Source organism: Pygocentrus nattereri, chromosome 12, assembly GCF_015220715.1.
Source record: "Pygocentrus nattereri isolate fPygNat1 chromosome 12, fPygNat1.pri, whole genome shotgun sequence".
Classification (NCBI taxonomy): domain Eukaryota; kingdom Metazoa; phylum Chordata; class Actinopteri; order Characiformes; family Serrasalmidae; genus Pygocentrus; species Pygocentrus nattereri.
The window spans coordinates 42,057,590-42,085,204 of NC_051222.1; the positions used below are offsets into that span (position 1 = coordinate 42,057,590).

Below are 27,615 nucleotides of genomic sequence, written 5' to 3' on the forward strand. Positions count from 1 at the left end.
ACAGGAGGGTTTCAGCAGAGATGTCTGTGTAGTGGGAGGGGCGGGTGAGTGATCAAACCTGTTGAAAAACAGATTGAGATCGTTCACCCACTTTTGGTCCCCTACTGCTTGAGAGTCGGACTTCTTGTGGCCAGAGATTGCTTTAAGGCCTTTCCAGACTCCGCTGACATTATTCTGCTGTAGTTGTTCCTCCATCTTCCTCCTGTAGCTAGCTTTGCCCTCCCGGATCTTCCTCCTCAGCTCCTTCTGCACCGCTTTCAGCTCCTCCTTATCCCCTAATCTAAAGGCCCTCTTCTTCTCCTTCAGAAGAGCCTTTATGTCAGGGTTAATCCACGGCTTGCTGTTAGAGAAACACCGTACAGTCCTGGTGGGTACAGTGTTCTCCACGCAGAAGTTCACATGGTCCGTTACGCAGTGTGTGAGGCTGTCTATGTCCTCCTCCTCATGATCACACAGCACTTCCCACACCGTTGTATTAAAACAGTCCTTCAGAGCCTCTTCAGTTTCCTCAGACCATTTCTTTACTGTGCGGGTGACTGCTGGTTCCCTCTGTACAAGAGGTTTGTACACAGGCAGGAGATGAACCAGGTTGTGATCAGCTCTTCCCAGGGGAGGGAGGGGTGATGACCTATATGCCTCCTTTGTGTTGGCATAAAACATGTCCAGGATTGTATTGTCTCTGGTGTGGCAGGTTACATACTGGGTAAAGGTGGGCAGAGTGGAGGACGGAGAAGCGTGGTTGAAGTCGCCAGAGATGAGAAGGAGGGCTTGAGGGTGCTGAGTCTGCAGTCTGCTCACAGATGAGTGCAGGATCTCACAGGCAGTCTCAGCGTTGGCGGAGGGGGGGACATACGTAGTTACCGTGATTACATGCGGATATTCCCTGGGCAAGTACAGGGGCCTCATGCTCACGGCTAACAGCTCGATGTCCTTACAGCAGGTTTGCTCTTTGATGGTGATGTGCTTGGGGTTACACCATCTATCATTCACAAACACTGCCAGCACACCTCCTTTCCTCTTCCCGCTCTCCGTTGTCCTGTCTGCGCGTATGAGCTGGAAGCTGTCCAGCGTGACGACCGTGTCCGGGGTTAGCGCCGTTAGCCACGACTCCGAGAACAGCATAACGCTGTATTCGCGATATTCTCTCTGGTGTCGCGTCAGCGCCACCAGCTCGTCCATCTTGTTGGGGAGAGATCTCACATTCCCCATAATGACGGAGGGGAGAACAGGTCTGTAGCGTCTCCTCTTAGCCCGACGCAGAGCTCCGGCACGACACCCGTGTCTCTTCCTCCTCAGCTCGTGGGGGATGTCGGGTCTCTCGTCCGGCGCCAACAGCTGACCCCGGTTGTAAACAATGGAGCCATGGCTCCGCACGCGGGCGTAAACAAAGAAAAAAGCAGAGCGAGGACCAGAGCAAACTCTAGTAGTTTGGTGTCCATAGTGCAGATAAGACAAAAAACAACTCACAACTAACTTACATACTAACAGAGAGAGAAAAAGTAGGAAAACACGAAAGTAAGCAGGAGCTGCTGTAACAGGCTACCACTCTCGCCGGCGCCGGAAGTTGATCGTGTTTGATTGGTGTTTCTACCACCTTTATCCAGCCACATAGTCTTTTCTTCTGGGCTAGCCTTGTCCTGCACTTGCCTGAGCTTTTCTCCTGTCGGAATCGGTTCCCATGGTTCACCTTCCTTCAATACCATCTGCCAACTTGGTTCTTTTATAACCTGCTGCTTCCTTTGCTGCCTTGTCTGCTGCCTCATTACCTCTTTCTACCAATGAGTCCCCTTTCTGATGTCTCTTGCACTTTATGATGGCAACCTGTTTTGGTAGTTGTATCGCTTTCTCTAGTGCTAACAACTCTTCCTTGTGTTTTATGGGTTTGCCCGCACTGGTGAGATAACCTGTCTCCTTTCAGTGGGGTAATTTGATGTGGGCTGCTCCCACTGCATAGGCTGAATCTGTGTAGATGTTAAATTCCCTGTCTTCTGCTAATTCGAGCACCACCATGACCGCTAATAGTTCCGCTTTCTGAGCTGAGGGACCCGTTCTTGACTTCTTTTGAGATCACTGTCCAAAAATCATCTACTTCCCCATTCATTTCTTGTACTACCGCAAACCCTGCTTTCATTTCTCCACCTTCTCCCCTGTAACCGCACCCATCTGTCCACAGATTTAGTGCCCCTTCTATTGGCGTGCCCTTGAGGTCTGGTCTTATTTTCCCTTCTATTTTTACCTTTCTCGCACACTCGTGCGGGGGTCCTTCTAACATGTTATCTGCCATGTTAATCCCGTCGTGAGTGTAAGTAATGTTGGGGGCCGTCAGTACTTTATGTATGCGTCATTGCCTGAGGGGAGTGAGTGTGAACATCTGAGAATTTATATATGCTACCACTCTGTGTGTGGTCAGCACATGTAATGGATATCCTGCAACTATGTGTGCTGTTTTTTGTACTAATTTGGCTAGTCCTGCAACATGTCTGGTGCAACTTAGTTGTCTTTTCTCTACTAAATTTAGAGGAATGCTCAGGTACATTACCACCTGTCTACCTCCCCCTTTTTTCGGAAACAACACTCCATTTACCAATGAGGGTGTATCAGAAACATCCAGGTAGAATGGAATGGTGTAGTCTGGTCTAGCAAGGTCAGCCACATGTGCTAGTTCCTGCTTTAGTTCAATGAATGCCTGCTCTAGCTCAGGTGTCCATGTCAAAATGCCTGGCTTTAGGTTATCGTAGGAGGGTGGGGATACTTGGGGATAATTACCATTCTATCCAGGTTGCCATTATATGTGCACTTCAACCTTCTGACCTTAGCTATTTCCTGTTTTGCATCTGATAACCTCTTCCTGGCTTTCCCCTTCTTAAACATTCCTGCCTTTTCATGTTCTGCCTTAGCCTCGTCTAATTCCTTTATTGCTCTAGCTGTAAAATCCTTTAATGCCTGTCCCAAAGAAATCTGGTCTTGGGGAGACAGTTCTTTATCCAACATCCATTTTCTCAACAGTTTCTCCGTTTCTGCCTTCACTTTTTCCACTTTTTTGGGTCTATCTCTAAGTCATAAACCGCTTTAGCCAAAATGATTATCTGTCTCTCCAATGTTTTCCATTGCCAATTCCCCACCCCAACTGTATTATCCAATTATTTTCTAAATCTCTTTTACTGTATTCAGCCATGTTGATCAAAAACTGGTACTCACCAAGACGTCTTCTAAGTTTTACTTGCTCAACTCACAATGCTCAGTTATCACTGTTAGGTTTGCTGCATGTGAGGAACTTCAAACTTATCACGAATGGGCGCTTTAGAGGACCACCCTCAGGGACTCCAACCCGGTACTTTAGAGGACTTGAACCTCAGGGACGCCAACCTGGTACTTTAGAGGACTCGAACCTCAGGGACTCCAACCCACTGCTTTAGAGGACTCGAACCTCAGGGACTCCAACCCACTGCTTTAGAGGACTCGAACCTCAGGGACTCCAACCCGCTGCTTTAGAGGACTTGAACCTCAGGGACTCCAACCCGCTGCTTTAGAGGACTTGAACCTCAGGGACTCCAACTCGCTGCTTTAGAGGACTTGAACCTCAGGGACTCCAACCCGCTGCTTTAGAGGACTTGAACCTCAGGGACTCCAACCCGCTGCTTTAGAGGACTCGAACCTCAGGGACTCCAGCTCACTGCTTTAGAGGACTCGAACCTCAGGGACTCCAACCCGCTGCTTTAGAGGACTCGAACCTCAGGGACTCCAACCCATTGCTTTAGAGGACTCGAACCTCAGGGACTCCAACCCGCTGCTTTAGAGGACTCAAACCTCAGGGACTCCAACCCATTGCTTTAGAGGACTTGAACCTCAGGGACTCCAACCCGCTGCTTTAGAGGACTCGAACCTCAGGGACTCCAACCCGCTGCTTTAGAGGACTTGAACCTCAGGGACTCCAACCCGGTACTTTAGAGGACTTGAACCTCAGGGACTCCAACCCGCTGCTTTAGAGGACTCGAACCTCAGGGACTCCAACCCGCTGCTTCAGAGGACTTGAACCTCAGGGACTCCAACCCGGTACTTTAGAGGACTTGAACCTCAGGGACTCCAACCCACTGCTTTAGAGGACTCGAACCTCAGGGACTCCAACCTGGTACTTTAGAGGACCACCCTCAGGGACTCCAACCCACTGCTTTAGAGGACTCGAACCTCAGGGACTCCAACCCATTGCTTTAGAGGACTTGAACCTCAGGGACTCCAACCCGCTGCTTTAGAGGACTTGAACCTCAGGGACTCCAACCCGCTGCTTTAGAGGACTTGAACCTCAGGGACTCCAACCCTGTTTTAGGGAGAGCCAATCCCAGGGGCTTTTAACCCAGTCCTTATCCCATTACCTCATCAGATGATGGGAGGGGTTCACCTATTCCTGGCAAAACACAAACCCATACCTTATTAATCACTCAGTATCACTTTACCATTTACCCAAAAACGTTTTCCATTATTTTCACCTTACGTTTGTTCCAATTCAGTCCTTTAAATTTAATCACCTGATCCAACCTCTTTTACCCATCCATAATTTAGCAGTTGTCAATATGCAGAATTTATTTAAATAGGTTTCTGCCAACCTGAATAAATGGTGCGCCTGTGATGAGTAATGGAGGAGAAAGATCAAGCCTGTTTTTCCAATGGTCTCCTTTGCATCACGTCGGGGTCATCAAATTGTGGACGAAACCAGTCCTGCATGTTCGTTGATGCAAAACAAATGAGACGAGTAGATCAGACTGAAGTGAAACAAACAGTTTTATTACAGAATTCTGGAGAGGTTACAAACAGAGAACATGCATCATGTATCTCCCAGGTCAGCTCTGACCCCTTCTCATCTGACTCCCTTTTCATAGTCGCATGACCGCTCCTCCCTTACCCAAGATATCAGTAGATTCCATCAAGCCTCCAGTGTGTGCGTTAGCCCAGCTCACCAATCCACATCATAAAAGTTTAAGGATGCGCTCGAGATGTGAGCGCGTCTGCAAGGTCAGCTTAAGGTGTCCCCTGTGTTTATCAACTCCCCTCGTTTTCCAGACAATGGCTCTGCTTATCTGACCAGATGAACCACATGTGTGGTGTGCTAATCCCAGTGTCTACTACTATTAGCTTCGAGGTATTTCCTGTTATCTGACGTCCTTGTGTATTCCACCGTTAGTCAGCACACAGCCTCATGTGCTGACTCTTAGCTCTTAGAATTGGACAATATGACCATTAAGCTTTCAATGCTAAACATAAGCTTTCTTTAATACATCTTAAGAGTAATATGAACAATAATAAGGCTAATAATTCCACAGTGGCTAACGACTCCGGCAGATCTGACTATGACAGCTTAACTAACAGGAGAGAACCAGAAGGACACACAGACACGGCAGCACTCTGAGACAGTCTGGCATCCCTCCGCTCCACCGTCCACCTGAGTGACCGCGTTTGAGCAGCGGGACGACAGCACCAGCGTCTCAGTTTACTATAATTCCCTGTGTCCATGGACCCCTGGATCTGCTGCCTTTATCTAGGGGGGACATTAGCTACCAAAAGCTGAACTGAACAAGTGAGTTTTCAGCCTAGTCTTAAAGATTGAGACTGTGTCTGAGTCCCGAACAGTTTCTGGAAGATCATTCCAGAGTTTGGGGGCTTTATAAGAAAAAGTTCTTCCCCCAGCTGCAGCCTTAGGAATTCTGGGGACTATTAATAAGCCAGCGCTCTGGGATCTGAGTGATCGTGATGGCTCATAATGAGAAATAAGGTCTTGCAGGTACTCAGGAGCGAGACCATGTAGGGCTTTATAAGTCAATAAAAGGATTTTATAATCAATACGGAATTTAACAGGCAGCCAATGAAGTGATGATAGCGCTGGACTGATGATCAGATGTTCTAGTTTTAGTGAGGACCATGGCTGCGGCGTTTTGGACTAGTTGGAGTTTGTTTAAATTGCTAGAAGTAATAAAGGCGGGTACTAGTGTTTCCGCATCACACAGGGACAGGGCATTTCTGATCTTGGCGATGTTGTGAAGATGTAGAAAAGCTGTCCTAGTGATGCCGCCTGTGTGTTGATCGAATGATAAATCTGAATCTATTATAACGCCAAGATTTCTGCTGCTGATCCAGGTGTGGCTGGAAAGTCGGCGAGATTTAAGATTAAATCTGGTAATTTACTTCTTGCTAATTTTGGACCCAGAAGGAGAACCTCTGTTTTGTTACTGTTTAATAGGAGGAAGTTACGTGACATCCAGCCTTTCACGTCTTTTACACAGTCCTCCATTTTCTTTAACCTGTATTGGTCATCAGGTTTGGCTGATATGTACACTTGAGTATCGTCTGCGTAACAATGAAAGTTTACGCCATGGTTACTTATAACTGTGCCTAACGGTAACATGTATAGTGTAAATAGTAATGGTCCTAATATAGAGCCCTGCGGAACTCCAAATCTCACTTTTGAATAACTGGAAGATAAATTGTTTACCCTAACAAACTGATAACGTTCTGATAGGTAAGATCTGAACCATGATAGGGCCGTCCCTGTGACTCCAACCATGTTTTCTAACCTTTCTAGGAGAATATTGTGGTCTATTGTATCGAAAGCCGCGCTGAGGTCAAGTAGCGCTAAGAGAGATATGTAGCCTTGATCAGAGACAAGAAGAAGATCATTAGTTATCTTAACTAGAGCTCTCTCAGTGCTGTGGTGTGGCCTGAATCCAGACTGAAATTTTTCATATATATGGTTCTTGAGTAGATATGAACTAAGTTGTTGGGCCACAGCTTTTTCTAAGATCTTTGATATAAACGGTAAGTTAGAAACAGGCCTGTAATTAGACAAAACGGCGACATCAAGATTTGGTTTCTTGATCAGAGGTTTGATAACTGCTAGTTTAAAAGCTTTGGGAACATGGCCCAGACTAAGGGATGAGTTTACAATAGTTGAGATAGGCTTTATAATAACTGGCAGTACTTCTTTGAGTAATTTTGATGGAATTGCATCGAGTGTGCAGGTTGTGTAATTTGCAGAAGAGATAATCTTCTCTAGCTCCAGCTGTGGGAGGGGGTAAAAGGTTTCCAGGCTCTTTTCTACAGCTGTGTTTTGTTCTATATCAGCCAAGTCAGATGACTGCCAAGCTGGATTTGATACTGTGGGTTGAATTTGTCGTCTAATATTATCAATTTTATTATTAAAGAAGTCCATAAAAACTTCACTGGTGAGAGTTGCTGGGATTTCTGCTTCAGTACCTGCCTGATTTTTTGTGATTTGGGAAATCACACTAAACAGTATTCTAGGATTATACTTATTATTCTTGATCAGTGAGGCCAGATATGCTGAGCGAGCTTCAATGAGAGCATTTCTATCCTCTATAAGGCCGTCCTTCCAGGCAGTGTGGAACACTTCCAGCTTGGAAGACTGCAGCATAAACAAAGGGGGAAAACTTAAATTCAGACCGAAATTCATGTATTATTCTAAAATAGCAGCTTTTCAGCATGAGCAAACCATTATTGTTAATATGGTTAACTGTAACCTGTCCTCCTTCTAGGACACCTCCAACCACTAGAAGAAGTCAGAGAACCATGACAAGCTGTGCAGCTGTGCACGCTCTACTTAAGGAGCGCTCCAAAGGCTCAACGCTCAGTTTTGAGTTTACTGGCACATGCATGTCACTCTGCTGAGCCGGCAGATTATATTCTCTCAGGTCTCGAGTTTTTGTTAACTGACAGGTTTTTTCCCCAGTTGTTTTCCTTGTGTAAGTATATGAAAAAAGTTGTTGACTACTTTAGTTTTCAGAAACTCTTTTGTAATACCTCACACTGTTGACATGTTGTTGTGATTAGTTATAGGTTTTGAAAAAACAACAGTGGCCAAAAGGGACAACAGGAATATGTCCTCTATATTGTATTCTGGCCTCACTCAACATCCTTCCAGGCCTGAAACCCTTTCTAACTCCATCCTGGTCTTGTGTCTAACTTTCTAACTCCATCCTGGTCTTGTGTCTAATTTTCTGGCTCCACCCTAGTCTTGTGTCTAACTTTTTCACTCCATCCTGGTCTTGTGTCTAACTTTCTGGCTCCACCCTAGTCTTGTGTCTAACTTTTTCACTCCATCCTGGTCTTGTGTCTAATTTTCTGGCTCCACCCTAGTCTTGTGTCTAACTTTCTCACTCCATCCTGGTCTTGTGTCTAATTTTCTGGCTCCACCCTAGTCTTGTGTCTAACTTTCTCACTCCATCCTGGTCTTGTGTCTAACTTTCTGGCTCCACCCTAGTCTTGTGTCTAACTTTGTAACTCCATCCTGTTCTTGTGTCTAACTTTCTAACTCCATCCTGTTCTTGTGTCTAACTTTCTAACTCCATCCTGGTCTTGTGTCTAACTTTCTAACTCCATCCTGGTCGTGCGTCAAACTTTCTGGCTCCATCCTGGTCCTGCACCGAACTTTCTGGCTCCATCCAGGGTGTGTGTCGAACTTTCTGGCTTTGTGTAATGTTCTGTTTCTTCCGTGACACCTTACTGATTCTCCTGAATCATCGTTTGTGTGTCATGCCTTGATGGTTATCTTGAGATATTAATATCTGTGGATGAATAGTACCTATTGTGTTACTTTGCTGTTGCAATTCATTACGTATTTCTGAGGTGTATCTCTATAAACCTCTTGGCTACATTTGGAAGAGGGACACGGGGCAGGAGTAGTTCAGAGCTGGATTGCTTAAATAAATTTGGCACAAGCTGATCAGCTTTTATACACAAAATTACACTTTATGCACACATAAAACTGCTCTACATTAAAATGCCCAGGTGTAGGCCATTACTCATTATCTACTAGCTCAGTGAGACCACCTCTTCATCTTACAGCTGATAGTAAACCGTGCACCATCTGCCACATACTCCACTGCTGAATAGCTGCAGAACCTTACTTTACCTTTCATTAATCACATATAAGCTTTACAGGATATTCACTAGTCGCTCAGCAGTGCTGTGGGAGCTACTTGTTTAAAATTTCATTTTTTAAATTAATTTACCAATATCTTTAAGGTACCTGCCTAAATTTAAGTTGATTTGTCGCTGTGGTATAAATCTAAGGTTAAATCTAAACGGCTGAGATCACTTTCATGTCCCAAACTGCATACAAGCTCACTAAATAGTGTGTTAAATAGTGCATATCCCATTAGAAGTGCACTCATTAGTGTAGTAGGTGAAGTACGAAAGTGTGTAGTTTGGGACATGGCATTAGATCAGCCAGTGAGACGTGATTGTCATGCTCTCAAGCGCAACTCCAAGCTTGCATAGCTCAGGTGAGCCTGGGGAGAGGCCGAGAGGGTTCCGTTTCTTTATGTTCCTCCAGGTTGGTGCAGCAGTCCATTCCTGGCTTTGTGTATGCCGCCAGAGTTCCTGATGCCATTACTGCACCCTGCAGCATACATATTCCTGTGGCCGCAACCCGTGCCCCCTGTATGTAGGATACTGTATGTAGGAGTTTTCATCTTTTTCATGGTTATTCTGGTCAGTGTTGTTGGTGTTTATCCTCCTGCAGGGCTGTATCTGCAGTAGCGGTGATGAGACGAGCTCCATCAGAGCTCAGAGTTACAGCTCACCTACCAACATGGCACAAATGTGGTCCTCCTTAATGATGTAACTGAATACTATAGATTGACATTTGAAAAGTATTGTCATTTAAAGCAACCAAATATGCATTCTGGAATCCACAGATCAGAGAAATTTAGTACAGCCCAAACCTTCAAATGTTCGATATTAGTTATGCTGCAAGTTCAATAGGGGGTGGGTGGGGCTCTTTGGGGATTCAGACCAGCATCCCCACTTCCCAATTAGTCCAGAAAATGCCTGTGTTCCCTTTTTTGGCAGCAGAACACTTGACCAAGCTCTAACTTAGATCTTGTTAGATCAGCTGGTCGTACCTGTGCAGCGACATAGGCAGGAGAGGAAGCAGTGGAGAGAGAATAATGAAAGAAAAGGGAAGCATAAGTATGGGACAGGGGTTTAAGAGGGAATGAGGAGGTCCTGGTTTTGGAATTTATCCAGGGAAGATTTCCATCACACCACATCACCATCCTTCCTGTGTTTTAGCACCACTGTCAAACTCTTCCCCTACAGCTATTGGTTTAACTGGTAGAGATCTTGTCAGGACAACAGACCTGCTGTATGTACATGCACTTAAAACAACAGACATTCTGTTTTGAGCAAATACAAGTCAGGGCACACCTACAAAACACATTTGCTGGAAGTCAGGAAAACACACGATCAGGCATATGAACATCTATTGATGACAATCAATATTTGTGTGTGGATGTCTGACAGCCATCGTTGTGATATGCAATACAAAAGAAAGAATCAACTAAAGTAGAAAGGAAAAAACTAAAACTAGAAAACCCAATAAACCAGGTTAACAAAAACACGCGATGTATTCCTGACTTGGTCTGTTTTTGCCATAAACTGTCACACTAAACGGTGTCAGACACTCATAAAAAAGGCACAACAGAAGAAGAAAAATGAGGAAATAGAAACCCCCCCCCCCCCAGACTTACTAACTGGTTGTGCCACCTTTAGAAGCAACAACTGCAACTCCAGATCATTCTTTCACATCGCTGTGGAGGAACTTTGGCCCACATTTTTCTGTAGAATTGATTTAATTAAGCCACATTGGAGGGCTTTATGGAGGTGAAGAAGAAGGTCCAACCACAACATCTCAACAGGGATCAGGACTTTGTCTAGGCCAGTCATAATCTTTAATGGGCCATTTTTGATCCATGCAGTGGTGGACTTGCCCTTGCGCTTTGGATTGTTGCCTTGCTGTTTAATGCTTGAGCTTCAGATCTTGGACTGATCTTCTGCAGGACTTTTTGGTAGCGATCACAATTCATGGTTCCATGAACTACAAGTCATTCTGGTAACACTTTATTTGAAGGCTACCTACATAAGAGCTTCATAACGCATTCATAAGCACTGAATAATGTATTTATAAAGAACTACTTGAATATTTATGAAGAGCTTATGCCAGTACTCACAACATGACATATGATGTTTTATGAAATAAGCTTATGCCAGTACTCACAACATGACATATGATGTTTTATGAAATAAGCTTATGCCCGTATTCACAACATGACATAGGATGTTTTATGAAATAAATTACATTTTATTGACATGATATGGATGTGTTGAACATATTTACAGCACTATACATCATTATCTGTGTCAGCATTCTCAAGATATCATTGTATTGACATTTGGTAAAATATGCATGGAAACCATCCCCTCTTCCCTTCATGGTATATAATACATAAAGGTTGCTTTTTTACAGTTTATATATGAATTTGAACTTAACGTCATTCTTTTTCCCTCTTAAACCAGGTACATGTAGTCTTGGTCTCACAGTAGTGTCAGCAGGACAGTGCTTACCTGTTACGAAGTACGTTTGACGGCTTCATGAAGGAATTTGATGCCCTTAAACTAAAGTGATGGATATTTACTTCATTTATAACACTGTTATGAAGTATGATTCCCACAGGATGTAGAGGTTATAAGACAGATGGCTATTTATGAACACTACATATCTGTTCTATGAATGATTTTAAGGCCCTCAAACTAAAGTGGTAACACATTTTCCATTCATAACACCTTTATTAAGAAGAATTCACTAGACATGATGACTGTGAAAATGAAGATAATGTTAAAATGAAAAAGAAAAAAGACAACAAATGGAATGCTACAACTTTGTTTATATCAAACAGATAAATGTCACAAATACAGCTCCAAGTCACATCCTTATCCATATTACTGGCTACAATGGGCATCAAAATACACACAAGAGAAAACAAATATATGCACCTTATACATTTTTGCCTGTATATTTCTGATCTTTGCAACAACAACAACAACAACAAAAATAAAACCAGCAGCATCAAGCTCACAACTGGTACCTTTTACTGGTTGTAATAACTGGTTCATTTGTTTGATATCATGAAAGAGCCGTCCTAATACATAATGACGATGACTTTTGGCTAGCCAGTGGTGCCACTCAATAACCTTCAAGTGGTCTTTCAAGAGGGCTGTTGTTCTATTCCCTCTATGCCGCCAGACCTCCACTTTGAATGTACCCCATGCCCGTTCAATGTGCTGGGTGTGGGCTCCAGTATCAGGGTCAACAAAGACATTTTTGTGGCATACAGTGTAGTGTCTGTAGCCAGCTCTATCTAGTTGTCCTGCATATGCACGCCATTCATCGCTTATTATAGCTGTCCTTCTTCTCACATGGGCCCTGATGTGGTGCATTAGGACTGCTCTCGAGCGGGTGCACACTAACTTCAAAATGGGACGGCTATTTGTTGGGCTGACTTCTAACATTCCAAAGACCCACTGTCGATTCCTTCGCCAAGTGTTGCCACACCGTCCACGATTGTACTAGTGAAGATAAATTATCAGAATACAAACATTTAGTAATCAACAATATTCTGAGAGCGTATGACCAAAGGATACTGATATTCTCATTCAGGTTTTACAGTATGTTTGAATGTATTCTTGTAGAGAATTCAATAACATTTGGAGACTTGTGTTAATAAACTTTACAAGAAGAAATTAGAAATTGAAAAAAGAACCATTAATCCAATGAAATATAAAAATAACAACAAAAATCATAATTATTAGCCAAAGATATTAACCTTTCTCTTGTGAGTGAACTTGCTCTCTTCAATGACAACAAAGGTCCCAGGGCCACCCATTTTCATTCCTTTCTGTTTCATGCGAGTGTGAGCTGTAATACAAACCTTCAAATAACAGTGCTACACTTAGTAACACTTCAAGTGGTCTTTAGTAATAGTAATTCAGCATACAGTTGACAACAAAAATATGTTAGGCAGTCAGACAGGTATATAGATGTTATGTATCGATTTTGTATAATAAAAGAATGTTATCACACTAGGAGTGTGGATACATGTTAACCTGATAAATTATGTCACAGTATGTTTTTGTGAGCGCATTGTGTATATCATTAGTGATTAAAGAACAATGGTCATGTTCTTTTTACAAGTAGAACATAATTAATCCTGTTTAATTAGATTTAGCACAGTAATCACTGTATTTATAGTATTTTTTATGTGGCTCCTCTGGACCATTTTTCTCTTTCAAAAAAAAAAAGAAAAAAAGTAATGCACATCAAGTGTCTTTAAAATGTCTTTTTATATTGTGATATTATATTTAAGACAGATCAACCACCTCTTGATCACACTGTCATAGCTGCAGTTTGTGTTCCATTGAAATCTGTGTGTGTTTTAACTTATTTATGGTCAGAAATGCTTCACATATACCTTTCTCATGATCTGTGCCATTCTTGTCAAAGTAACAGAGCTTCCAGCAATTCCATCACTTATCATGTCCAGTTGACGAAGGCGAAGTCCTTGTGAAAACCTAATGACAAAATATTAACAGAGAACTGTTCTACACCATCAGGACCTTGGCCTCTAAGACATGGTGTTCTGACATCCCTTGTCACCACCAAAAGCAGTATATGTTGTGTTTTAGATGCTGGTCAACCAGCATCTCTATGCTCAGTAATCAGATAAACCAGCACTAGATCAGCATACACTAACTTATAGAATTCATGCTGGTCTAAGCTGTTTTCAGCAGAGATCTCTTAAGGGGAAGCAGATGAGTCAATGACAAATATGTACACTGCTATTTCCAATTAGTCAGCTAAAATATGAAATGTAAGTGAACAGGACAAAGTGAGAATAAAATTATGAAATCGAACCTGTAAATGAACTGCATCCATTTTTTCAAACTTGAGTGTGATTTGTAGAAAATGGAGTTCTGTCGTACAGACTTTTTCACTTTTTTGTGGAACTTGGTGCATGTCCTAGAAAGGAAATAAAACCATTTGTAGTTTTATATACCTAGGCTCAGCAGGCTATGCTACGTAAACAACTAGATTTTGCTATTACCAGCGTAATCCATCAGCAGTCCTGCACTTCTCAAGCCTCATATGCAGCTTGCAGACTCCACACTTCATGGTCTTTTTTAGAATAACTTTATGTTGCATCCATCTCACCAGTTTTCTTTCAGACACGTACATTGCCCTCAAAAATTCGTTGTTAAGATTAGTCATTGTACATAAATCCATCCATTTTCCAAGCCGCTCCTCCTTCAGGGTCGTGGGGTCATTGTACATGCTGAGGTTAAAAAAAAGGTAACTAATTTAGTGACGTCACAGCAGTAAAGATGAGCAATAAACTATATTTTTAATACAATCTTTAATTAATCAAATACATCAATACAAGTGTCTATACAGTATTTTTAAAGATACTTGAGACACTTGAGAAAAAGTTAATGCTGTACAAGGCATTTGCACTTTTACCGACGCCACCCACCCACGCAGTCTTTACCAGCCTGCAGCAACAAGCACCCTCCATCCTGAAAAGGCACGAAAAAAGACACTAAAGATGTAAGTACGCTATGCGTTGCACTTATTTAGCTGTTTTACACTTTTATTTGCTGTTTGATTAATTTGATAGCTACATATAACATTACGCAGAAGTAAAGAAATGTTATTACGCTTGAACTCGTATTTGAATAATTGAGCCGATTAGCTAGCTAGCAAGCGTTAGCCAACTAACGTTAGGTTAACTAGCTAAGATTGTCATGCATGCCGGAGGAAAATGCCAAGCATTGCCTGTAATGTTCCATTGAGCAAGTAACCTATCTGCAGAAACAGAGTTATTAGTTATATACCTTGCTAATTTATATGTGTATCTCTGGCTTAACTTTTAACTTCATTAACTGATGTCAGCTAACCTAGGTTTGAATATAGTTTTAAGTGTTTGGCTATGTATATCCCAGTTAGCACCATATTATTTCATAGCTAAACTTTTCAAGGAATCCTTATTAACGTTAAACAACGTGTTTATTTCAAAGAGCAGTCGAAGATGGATACCCGAAAGCGTCGCTACGTAAGGTCCACCACAGCTCTGGCTGAGCCTGAGGCTGAACCGAGAGCTGCAGCGGGAGCAAGTTCCACCGCCTCAGACGAGTCATTTGCTAAAACTAAAGGTTTGTGTGCTGAAAATAACAAAATTACTCTGCTCTCTGTCCCATTTATTAGTCTTTCTAGTAAATATCAGTTTAAAAAGTTATATTTATTAACACTGCAGTCCAGAAATGCCTTAACCAACAGCTTTTTAACTTTTGCCTTTAGTGCTATGGGCATTTCACTGAGCTTGGCACCATGTGTTAGCCTGGTTATCTGATGTTCTTATTTCTAATTTGTTGGTTGCAGTGTCTTTTCACATTATTACATACATTTACGAGTATTTTCCCCATGTCAGATTCTCCATCCGCAGTTCTGGAGCTGCAAAAAGTGAAGGCCCAGCTCCAGATTGAAAAGACAAAGTGTTCTTTTCTTGAAGAGAAGGTTAAAGAGCTTCAAGCTGATAAAGCCTTCCTACAGAGCCAGCTGACATCACAAGGGAAAGGCCAGTCTTCAAGTTCAGGTATGCCGAGTCTTTTGTTTGTTTAAAAATTCCAGTACTACAGTGATTTACATTTGCTTGAAGTGGTACAGAATTACTTGGTACAAAACAGTTTTGCCATTTGTAAAGTTACTGTTTTGGAAATACATGTTTTTTCTTTCTTTTCTTTATCACAGAATAATAATAATAATAATAATAATGAATTAACACAACAATGATTGATTCTGTTATCTTGGTCTATGCTATAGCCATGTCTTCCAGCATAAAGATATCTTCTGACTCAGAGTCTGCTGGGTCCTTCAACTTTTCGCTGCTATCTGATGAAGAGGCTAAACCACGTGTGAAAAATGAGAAGTCATCCCACTACGATAACCCACGGATGAGAAGTGAGTTTGAGTAGTTTGTTCATAATGTACATGGTAACATGCTTTAGATTTTATGTACAGCATTCTCTTTCATAGTATCTTGCTGGCTACAAATTGGTGATGGCCATAAACTGGTGTTGCAAACTTATCAAACTTATCAAAAAGATGATGATAAAAAGCCTAAATATTTGTGCATCAGTTTACTAATGTTTGCAAAAATGTTTGGTATCAGAATGACATTAGATGGCTGATAAAATACAGGAAAGCCACCAATCCCCTATAGCCTATAAGCTCATTTCCAATGCTATAATACTTAATATTTCAATAAGCATTTTCTTATTATGTTCTGAGGCAAAATAATTCTTTTGATTTTAGTTATTTGTCTAAATCTGGGGCAGTGGTGGGCTGGAGGTTAGGGATCCGGCCCTGTGACCGGAAGGTTGCCGGTTCGATCCCCATTGCCAACAGTCTATGACTGAGGTGTCCTTGAGCAAGACACCTAACCCCCTACTGCTCCCCGGGCGCCCCGTGGATAGGGCTGCCCACCACTCTGGGCAAGTGTGCTCACTGCCCCCTAGTGTGTGTGTTCACTAGTGTGCGTATGTGGTGTTTCACGTCACGGATGGGTTAAATGCGGAGGTGGAATTTCCCCGTTTGTGGGATCAAAAAAGTATCTCTTAATCTTAATCTTAAATTTGGAGGGACTATCCTGAACACATGTCAAACTCACAATGAATCTTTGCTTTAAAGGTGATCTTGGTATGAAGCATTTTATATATTCTTTTTTTAACAAATAAATAAATGTTAATAATATTCACAAAACATAACAGCTTAACAAGCCAGTTAATTACCTTATTACCAAGTGCCACCATTTCATAAGGCAGCTTCTCTGAGTTTGCACTTAAAGTCAGAAATCACATGAACAATAGCAGTCTAAATAGTTTGGATTAATACTCCAAATGTCAGCTTTATTATTGAAAAGTATGACATTACAATTCTAGATTTATTTAAAGCGGCATTATGCAAGATCTGGTATTTTTTTGCCCCTTCAGTTGCAATGTGTAATTTACATTTACACCACTGTCATAAGTACGCTTTGAGCTGTACACATACATGTGTAAAATTGTTACATAGTGTTGTTTTAATCATCATATATGAATATCTGCACTATTATTTCTGGGTTTTATTTTAAAAGCTGTATTGTGTGCTTAATGTTGTAATGCCTTCTTACAGACATGCAGATTGTACTTCTAGAAAAAAGTTTAATTACAAATTAAATCTTATTTATTTATTTTTAATATGTAACCATTAAGGTATTTCCTTTGTATATTAACATAAGTTTATTTTGCAGTGAAGACTATGACTGGTGTGATAAACCGGTACAAGAAGGCCCTAAAGTATTACAAGCAGGCTGGATCAATGAAGAGAGCTTTTGACCGCCTGGGTGTGGACAGGAACACGATTGCCCGTACTGCTCCCATCGCAGAACTCAGCATTGCCTCACCAGATGTTTTTGCCAGCCTTCTACCATGGAATGACAAACAAGAAAAGCTTGCTCAATTTGCAGATAGATGCCATTCTGCGCTCACTGCAGACATAAAAAAAAAAAAAACTGAGATGAAAGGCAAAGGGGAGCTTCTACCAATTGTTTATTCATAGAAGTAAAAAATGTAGAAGCATGAGCTTGTAATTCTGCCTTTTTTTGTTTTATTGGCAGTATATTCATAAGGACTATTTCTTGTCTTCTTAAGCATAATGCCCTTCTTTTGGAAGACTGTTACACTGTGTCAAATTCCTAATACAGTTCAGAACGTGGCTTAACCAAACTACAACTAATATATATATATTTTTTGCTGTGTCTCTTATAAATAAGGTTATAGCTCTCCATTTGCTGTTTTGTTTGTGCAAATGAACCAGTTATTATAACCAGTAAAAGGTACCAGTTGTGAGCTTGATGCTGCTGGTTTTATTTTTGTTGTTGTTGTTGTTGTTGCAAAGATCAGAAATATACAGGCAAAAATGTATAAGGTGCATATATTTGTTTTCTCTTGTGTGTATTTTGATGCCCATTGTAGCCAGTAATATGGATAAGGATGTGACTTGGAGCTGTATTTGTGACATTTATCTGTTTGATATAAACAAAGTTGTAGCATTCCATTTGTTGTCTTTTTTCTTTTTCATTTTAACATTATCTTCATTTTCACAGTCATCATGTCTAGTGAATTCTTCTTAATAAAGGTGTTATGAATGGAAAATGTGTTACCACTTTAGTTTGAGGGCCTTAAAATCATTCATAGAACAGATATGTAGTGTTCATAAATAGCCATCTGTCTTATAACCTCTACATCCTGTGGGAATCATACTTCATAACAGTGTTATAAATGAAGTAAATATCCATCACTTTAGTTTAAGGGCATCAAATTCCTTCATGAAGCCGTCAAACGTACTTCGTAACAGGTAAGCACTGTCCTGCTGACACTACTGTGAGACCAAGACTACATGTACCTGGTTTAAGAGGGAAAAAGAATGACGTTAAGTTCAAATTCATATATAAACTGTAAAAAAGCAACCTTTATGTATTATATACCATGAAGGGAAGAGGGGATGGTTTCCATGCATATTTTACCAAATGTCAATACAATGATATCTTGAGAATGCTGACACAGATAATGATGTATAGTGCTGTAAATATGTTCAACACATTCATATCATGTCAATAAAATGTAATTTATTTCATAAAACATCCTATGTCATGTTGTGAATACGGGCATAAGCTTATTTCATAAAACATCATATGTCATGTTGTGAGTACTGGCATAAGCTTATTTCATAAAACATCATATGTCATGTTGTGAGTACTGGCATAAGCTTATTTCATAAAACATCCTATGTCATGTTGTGAATACGGGCATAAGCTTATTTCATAAAACATCCTATGTCATGTTGTGAGTACTGGCATAAGCTTATTTCATAAAACATCATATGTCATGTTGCGAGTACTGGCATAAGCCCTTCATAAATATTCAAGTAGTGCTTTATAAATACATTATTCAGTGCTTATGAATGCGTTATGAAGCTCTTATGTAGGTAGCCTTCAAATAAAGTGTTACCGTCATTCTATGGGTGACTTCCATTAACTGAGTTCCTTTCTGGACAGGCACAATTCTTGAACACTTGATGATGTTGCCATTAAGCCAGGTTAACTCTCCATTTGATTAGCTTAGTAACTCCTGGATGGTGGATTTCTCTAAGGTCTCAGTAAAGAAATCACAAATATCACAAAATAAACCCACAGGATTCACTCCTCGAGACCATGTCGGTAAAAGTCAGCTTCAGGAAATGAAGAGGATCCCTGGGGAATTACAGCTAAAGATTAATATGGTTAATTTCTCTATGAACAGTCACAGCCCCCAGTTATCTGGTAACCTATTCTACTCATATATTAATGGAATAACCTGCCTGTCATTTGCCTTGGTATCTATCAAGGACTTTAATGGAAGTGTGTTTATGACTTTATTGTTATATTTGACACACAAGCCGAGATGTAATTCTTGCCATTATTGTCAAGCATAACACAATAAAATCATAAACTTCGTCTCTCCAGGATCCTCCCCTCCTGATTGGCACTTTCTGGTTTATCTTGGCACCTTCTTATCAGATTCACCTGACTATACATTGACTATATATACTGTCCAGATGTGCTGAGTCTCAGCATTGCAGTTCTAATCAAGACAAGCACTAACACTGACTGAAGGCCATGGAGAGAACTGCAGTCGTCTTCATCCTCCTCTGCTTCTGCTTCACCTCTCTGGGTGAGTGGTGAATCTCTTTAAAATGAATAACAAATATTCAGACAGACTTCATTTTTTTATGTAACATATGTATATGTGTATGTACATGATGAAGCTGAAGGAGCTTCCTGGAGTTCTCAAGAAGAGCCTCATTAAACAACATGAACAGAAAAAGCTACAGAGCCATAGCAAAGACCTTATATGTACGTAGTCAAAAACACATTATGCATATAAATGTGAAGTAGGTATATGCACTGGTAGCGTACTGGCCTTACTGAATCTAGCCTTTTTTTTTTTTTACATGTAACGTTTCTGTTATTGTATTGCATTGAATGGCACGGAGTTCTGCGCTCAACTCTGTTTCTTTTTCTCTTGGTGTCTGCAGTGACATTTTGTTTCTAGCAGTATCTGAGCTCAGGACCGTTTTTTTCTCTAAGCTATTGATAACTAGCAAAGATACTTTCTCTAGATTGACAAAGCACTTCTTGTAAGTCGCTCTGGATAAGAGCGTCTGCTAAATGCTGTAAATGTAAATGTAAATGTATAATGTTTCACCTCTAAAAACACAGTGTCCCAACTGTCTTGGAAATGGGATTGTAAATATTTGTAATTTGTTAATTTTTTAACTACCTCATGTCCCTGTTGTGAGTGTAAGTTATGTGTGTTGGCTGATTTATGTGAATTGCTGCTGCAACACAGCAATTTCCCTTAGAGGATCAATCAATCAATTAATCAGTCAGTCAGTCAAGCTATGCTGTAAAAAATGGTTTGTCAGATCAACCTAAATTACTTTATGTGGCAAAAAGTAAATTGGCTAGTTTTATTCAGCTTAAATAAATGCTTTGAATTGTTTGAATGGAATGAAATTCGTTCAATTGGTTACGACATTCATTTTTAGGTTGACAGCCATTGCTGTCTGAACTGAGCTGAACCACATCACCGTATCTCCTCTCTTGTTAAGACACACTGTGCATATCATAACCTGCTACTGTTAGGAAGCTTTAGACTGTAAACAGTCACAATATTTATAGTTGTTTATATTCATTGTGTTGTAACTACCTTATACCACTTAGTGCAACACCTGCTCTCGTGCAAATAGAACAAATGTGTTTTATATGCAATGTCGTCTTCTTCTTCTTCTTCTTCTTTCGGCTGCTCCCTTTAGGGGTCACCACAGCGGATCATCTGCCTCCATCTTGCCCTATCCACTGCCTCCTCTACTTTTACACCAACTATCTCCATGTCCACTTTCACTACATCCATAAACCTTCTCTGAGGTCTACCTCTTCTCCTTCTACCCGGCAGCTCCATCTCCAACATTCTTTGCCCAATATATCCACTATTCCTCCTCAACACATGTCCAAACCATCTCAACCTGACCTCTCTGGCTTTATCTCCAAACTGCTCCACCTTCACTGTCCCTCTGATCTGCTCATTTCTAATCTTGTCCATTCTTGTCACTCTCAACGAAAATCTCAGCATCTTCATCTCCGCCACCTCCAGCTCAGCCTCCTGTCTTTTAGACAGAGCTACAGTCTCCAAACCAAACATCATAGCAGGACGCACTACTGTCTTGTAAATGTTTTATATGCAATGTAAATATGCAAATATACTTATTTCTGCTCTCTCATCTGCCTGTCTGTCTATCTCTGTCTGTCTGTCTGTTTGTCTATCTATGTATGTCTGTCTATCTGTCCCTGTCTATCTGTGTGTCTTTCTCTGTCTGTCTGTCTATCTATGTCTGTCTCTCTGTCTGTCTGTCTGTCTGTCCTCCCAGCTTTAGAGTGCAGGTTGGTTCCAGGCAGCCTGAAGCAGCTTGATGTTGGGAACGGTCAAGTGTTTGGGGTCAACTCCAATAATCAGATCTACACGCTGTACAGCACCGGCTGGATCCAGGTTCCTGGATCTCTGAAGCACGTTAGTGTGGGACCTGCTGGCGTCTGGGGAGTTGATTCCAACAATTACATCTACAAACTTGGGGGAGGAGATTGGGTTATTGTTCCAGGTGAGCTGCTCTTACTTGACTCACATTTTACATACAGTATTGTAACTTATCGCTGATGTTAGAGCAAAAACCTCATATCTCCAAAGTGGTGACTTTACAGGAGAAGGAAGATACTTTACTTTTAATGTAAGTCGATGGAACCAGAATTTTTTTCTGGTATCATTTAATATCATTTAGGTCTGTTTCTTTTGGTCCATTCTTCATGAAATTTACACACACTTTGAAGGATAATGGGTATTTTCAAATTATGTCAAAATTTGAAAAAACGACAAAGAATGAGAGATACTGTAATAATGTAACCCCTTCTGCACACTGTAATAATTACTACTTATTCGCTGAATTTAACATTGAGAAAAACCCTTGTTCAATTATGTTACATTCACACGTACAGAGGGGTAGAGTTTACCGAACCATGTTCAAGCTACTCCTCTGGTGCTTTAACAGGTAAGCATAAACATTCAGGCGAGGACATGAGTGCACATAATATGTAAACAATATATGTAGCAATATCAACAAATAGCCTCCAGCCCAGTGTGTGAATGAGAGTTCAATGTTCAGTAAATGATGTTCTGAAAGTTTGCTCAAGTGCTCAGTCCAACTAAACCCAGGCAGCAGGAACATGGAGAGAGTCTGATACTGTGTATATAGTTTGAGCAGGGTTTGTGTTCGTGATCTGGTGGGACTGTGGCTGTGGCCAGTTTAACGACACAAGGTTGGAAACTAGGACTTTCCCTTGTGCAGCAGTGGAGCTGCCGTACCAGCCTGTGAAGCAGCTGGTCAGGATGCTGCCCAGTGTGGACCTGTAGAAGCTGCAGAGGAGCCGATGTGGCAGGATTTTATACTGCAGTAAAATTCTTCATCATCATCATTAACCGCTTGGTCCAGATAGGGTCGCGGTTGCAGTAAAATTTGGCAAATAAATAGAAACTGTGCGCTAAAATGTGCAGGCAGTGCTGTATTTAGTTGTGCCCTCTTTCCAGTTTTTGAGGACTTCAGATGAAACAAACTTGAACAATATCGAAATGCAGAATGAAAATTATCCAATTTGTCCAGAATCTTTATAATCTATTATTAACTGGCTAATAAAATAATTTTAAAAATTATGGTTTTACAAATTTTTTTTTAAATATTAATTTCTTGCAAATTTCTATCTCAACTCTCACCTGTTTGAATCTCTGCCGTGTCTCTTAGAAAAATATACAACACATGTCAGTTGATTAGGGGTGTTTACGCTGGTTTATATGTATATAAGTATATATTTATACATATATACAGAGTGGAGCTGGTGAGTGCTGAAGCGCACAGTCCTATCCTCTCTTCAATCACTTTATGAACTGGGTCTCCATAGCCGAGCAGCTGCACACCGCTTTACACCACTCCATCCATAATATGTGTGGACATTAAGATCAAAATGTGAAATGCCAAGCACTGGATGGACTGTTGTAAAGTACGCTGGACTCTGGATCAGTGGAACCGTGTTCTGTGGAGTGACAAATCACGCATCTCTATCTGTCAGTGTGATGGATGAGTCTGGGTTTGGAGAACGTTACCTGCCTGACTGCGCTGTGCCAGCTGTAAAGTTTGGTGGAGGAGGGATGATGATATGTTTTTCAGGTGTTGGTCTAGAACTCTTCTCCAGTGAAGGGGAATCTTAAAGCTTCAGCACCAAAACATTCTGGACAATTATACACTTCCAACTTTGTGGGACAGTTTAGGGAAGAACCTTTCCTGTTCCAGCATGACTTGAGCCCCAGTGACCAAAGCAGCTCCATAAAGTCATGACTGGGTCAGTGTGGAAGAACTTGACTGGCCCTCACAGAGCCCTGCCCTCAACTCCATCCAACACCTTTTGGATGAACTAGAACAGAGATTGTGAGCCAGACCCTCTCGGTCTACATCACTGTCTGACCTCATGCTCTTCTGACTGAATGGGCACAAATTCCCACAGAAACCCTTGTCGAACAGTGTTTCTCAACCTGTGGGCTTTTCCCCACGTCTTTACATTTAAGTGTTTTGATTTCTATCCATCTGCTTCTGCCCCTAAACAACATCTTTGTCTGCCCTTGTCTCTAAGGCCTGCTGAAACAGGTGGATGCTGGAGGAATGATCTCTCCAGCAGGTGTCAACATGTATGATGATATCTACTGCCTTACTGGTGGGCAAGGATCTTCCTGGATAAATATCCCAGGAAAGCTGAAGTACTACAGCTGTGGGCCGTACAGCTGCTGGGGAGTCAACGCTGTAGACAACATCTACATTATGAAGGTGATCTACATTTACATTTATGGCATTTGGCTGATGATCTTATCCAGAGCAACTTACAAATTGATAATTTTTTTACACAGGTAGGCAAAGGTGGTGTTAGGTGCTATACCTTATTGGTATAGTGTAGGGCGCTTGCCCTGGTGGGGGATTGAACTGCAGTCTACAGTGTAGAAGGAAAATGTGTTAACCACTACACTAACCAACCACCACATCTACAGACACAGCTGAAGATACAACAGATAATAATGTCAACTATGAGGACCTTTCCATTAAACAGCATACAGGGCTTGAAGTGAATATTAGTCCAACTGGCCTGAAGGGGGGGCAACAGCAGCATGGTGTTTTATGTTTTTGCCCAAATTTCCAATACAGTGAGGCTTACAGACATATTTGCTTTGTGAGGCTGATTTATTGGCTCATACTAAACCAACATTAATAAAAAAAACTCATAGTGGTGCTTTTCTGGGGAGAAAAATTTTATTTTTTTGCAAGAACTACTTTTGTGGACTTATTATTTTTTTAATCCAACCCTCACAAAACTTGTATTGAATTATCAGCAAGAGCCTGGACCTTTTATTGGACCTCAAAAAATATTGCGATTTGTAAACAACTTGGCATGATATCTAGAAAGTTGTGGACACCATGAGCAAATCAGCTTTCAGCAGACATTTGACAGGCTCAATTATCAACTTCGTTGGTGTGTCTAAGGGAACTGTGATTACTCTGTAAGATTGTGAAAATGGAGAAAATGTCCATTGAGATGTAAAAAAAACCCAGCCTGAGTCCAAAAGGAGTTTAGCTAGTTTATTGGATGAAACTGCTGGACAGAACAGTTTTTATGATAATGAAGGAAATATGAAAAATAGAAATCAAGACAGAAAAACCATGCTAAACATGAAAATTTTAAATAAAATGGAAAAAATAGGCTTGAGAGCCTTCAGGGCGCCATCACCCCAGCAAACCTGAGTGTAGACTTGGGTTCCCTCTTTCTCCCGTCTCCCAAGACAATGAGTTCCTGCTTATCACTCCAAGTCTCAACTCTCTGAGCTCCTGCCTGAACTGAACTCTTAAGGTTTTACCAAAAGAATTTTTAACAACCCTGCGTATCTGAAGTGGCCTCCTTCATCCAATCAGCATTCACCAGAGAGAAAAGCGCTCACTGTCAGGGCAACAGAGATGAACGACCCGACCGCACAAACTCTGGAAACAAACACTGTAATACACCTCAGAACATCGTAAGACCTGATTTATACACTACCTAAAGCTAAAGATGAAGTGTAGTCAATGGAGGTGAAAGGTAAGTGTGTGTGTGTGTGTGTGTGTGTGTGTGTGTGTGTGTGTGTGTGATGTGCAGACTTAGTGGTGCCTGAAGTTGTATGTGACATCTTCCCGTTCCCTTGATAGAAACAGCCTTGAACATTGTAAAGAGGCACAGAAATCTCTAATCTAACTAACAAGTTCTCTTTTTTAACAACTGGCACCCTAACATTAAGCACATATATATATATATATATATATATATATATATATATAAACACTTTTAAATGACACCCTTGTTCATAATTATACTTCAAATTCTTTAATACCATTGAAAAAAAATATAGTTTGGTGGTCCAGATCCCCAGATTGCTTACAACCCTATAAAATCTCAAAACAACTGACCACTTTGGGGCTCAATTTCTCCATCAATCTAAACAGATGTATTAGAGCTGGACCCAAAAATTCTGATTTGGATGTTGGTTCATTGGGTCAGTATTTAATGTTTAATTTTAGGATTCAGATATTCTTTGTTTGGGGCTAAATGTAGACTATCTATAGAGGTGAACTACAAAATACTGTAACATTCAGAGTTTACTGTCTTTAACACAGCTTTATTTTTTAATTTGCTAAAGGCAGTGCCAAACAAAGCCGAACACCAAGACGAAACACAACCTCTCCCACGCTAAAAGCTAAAAACACAGCTGTCTGCTCTGGAAAACCCACCAGTCCACCCACATTCAGGCTTTTCAACATAAAAGTCTTTGTACGAATGAACCCAAAACAGCCCAACATAAACATTTGCTTAAAATAAAAACTGATCTACTTACATCGCTGTGTGGCAACTATACAATACACTTTGTCAGCACGTTCTTGTGCTCTATTTACAGTTTTTCTATTTTTATATATATTACTATATTTACACTGGTTAACCCATCCGTGCACTGTGCTGTTACCCCCTAGCCCACTGCTAAGAGAGTCTAGTGGGCCTGGTTGCCATAGCGAAGCCGCTTTGTGAGCACTGCAGTGCTCTCTGAGGAACGCAGCTAGTCTGGAGATTGAGATTTTACAGGAGATGAAGCCAAAGATGTGCATTCAACACGGCCGTCAGATGCCATTTTGGTCATTTTTGCATTCTGCCATGCTTCCTACCTAATTTTCAGTCTGAGTCTGCTTTATTTCAGGGTGTGACTCCAACGTCTTGTGCTGGCTCCTTAAACTGGCAGCAGATACCTGGAGCTCTTTCCATGATTGAGGTTTCCACGGATGGAAAAGTCATCGGGGTCAATTCCAATGGAGATATCTATCAGAGGTAATTTTATTAAGCAGTTATTATTGCGTGTAGTGGATGTTTGTTAACAAATGTGGTAGGTCAGCGGCTCCTAAGTGGCGCAACCATCTAAGCATTGGCTCTATCATCAGGAGATCACGTTTTTGATACCTGGTGAGTCCAAGAGAGCTCAATTGGTCTCTGGGGTGGGTAGGATGGCCCCTCGAAGCCTGTGCTAGCAGTTGCCCTTCTGGTGCTGGTGGTACTGGATGGTATTCGACCCACTAACTAGTGATTGGAATTAGACACAACTAAACTGGGGGGAAGAGTGGTATTGATGTATTGATGTATTGATACCAAATGACCAATTTGATTTGATTGGTGTCTTGCAGGGATGGTGTTTCACCAAGAAACCCTGCTGGCACTGGGTGGCACCAAGTACCATCTCCTCAGAAAGTCAAGCATGTTTCCTACGATCTCGGCCACCTGTGGCTCATCGGCAGAGATGACCGCATCATGGACTGCACCGAATGAAAGGGCAGAGAGCTCTAGAGCCCTGCAGTGAAGTCCAGATCAGACGCCTCATCTCATCTTAGATGAACAGCAGCACAAAAGTTATGATCTATAATGGTGACTGGAACTCTTTCCTGACTACGTTTCCACGTTTTCTATTGTATTTAACATGTTGCTAGGCTGAAAAAAGAAGGTAATATTACGCCCAATGCAATAAATCTTTACTTTGATTAACCGAATATGAATCCAGCTTATTTTTTCCAATATACATATCCTGTGATGTATGGGCTTTGTTTTGATGGCCATTGGTGGCCAGGCTGGGATCCTCAGTGAGCCACATCAAATGCTCAGTTCACCAGTAAGAACCAGCTGTTTCAGCTGCTAAACAGCTCTCCATTCAACAGCATTGCCAGTTCTTTCAAACTCGGCCAATGTCAGCAATATTCCGGTCTTTGTGTCTTTTTAGAGCCTCAGTTATTAAATGGCGTCGTACCGTATCTTCTACTTAACAAAGTGATGTTGTACTGATCATTGTTCAGAGGCCATCTAGGAAATCTCCCTTTCATTATCTGTCTTTGTTTTTATATAAAAAATCTCAAAGTTAGTAATGACACTAGCAAATATCCATGTTTTAAAATATAAGTTTATTTCTTCTCGACATTGACATCACGCCACG

The 27,615-nt window shown here is 41.1% G+C and overlaps 2 protein-coding genes and 1 long non-coding RNA gene across 3 annotated transcripts; 2 read left to right on the plus strand and 1 right to left on the minus strand.

The window, feature by feature from the left end:
- Nucleotides 1-13,230: 13,230 nt before the first annotated feature.
- Nucleotides 13,231-14,031, minus strand: LOC119264615. The gene is made up of 3 exons (XR_005131151.1): nt 13,950-14,031; nt 13,760-13,864; nt 13,231-13,416 (listed from the first exon to the last, which is right to left on the minus strand). It is a non-coding gene; the product is annotated as an uncharacterized LOC119264615 (long non-coding RNA).
- An 899-nt stretch (nt 14,032-14,930) lies between these two features.
- On the plus strand, nt 14,931-17,566 carry LOC119264718 (coiled-coil domain-containing protein 106-like). Its single transcript, XM_037543373.1, has 5 exons — nt 14,931-15,054; nt 15,345-15,494; nt 15,722-15,859; nt 17,190-17,306; nt 17,556-17,566. Exons 1-5 carry the CDS (start codon nt 14,931-14,933, stop codon nt 17,564-17,566), a joined length of 540 nt encoding a protein of 179 aa, XP_037399270.1.
- Nucleotides 17,567-19,547: 1,981 nt separating this feature from the next.
- LOC108415231 (fish-egg lectin-like) lies at nt 19,548-27,197 on the plus strand. The gene is made up of 5 exons (XM_037543193.1): nt 19,548-19,650; nt 21,407-21,634; nt 23,709-23,899; nt 26,341-26,468; nt 26,819-27,197. The coding sequence occupies exons 1-5, from the start codon at nt 19,596-19,598 to the stop codon at nt 26,958-26,960; spliced, it is 744 nt and encodes a 247-aa protein (XP_037399090.1). The 5' UTR covers nt 19,548-19,595; the 3' UTR covers nt 26,961-27,197.
- The last annotated feature ends 418 nt before the right edge of the window (nt 27,198-27,615 follow it).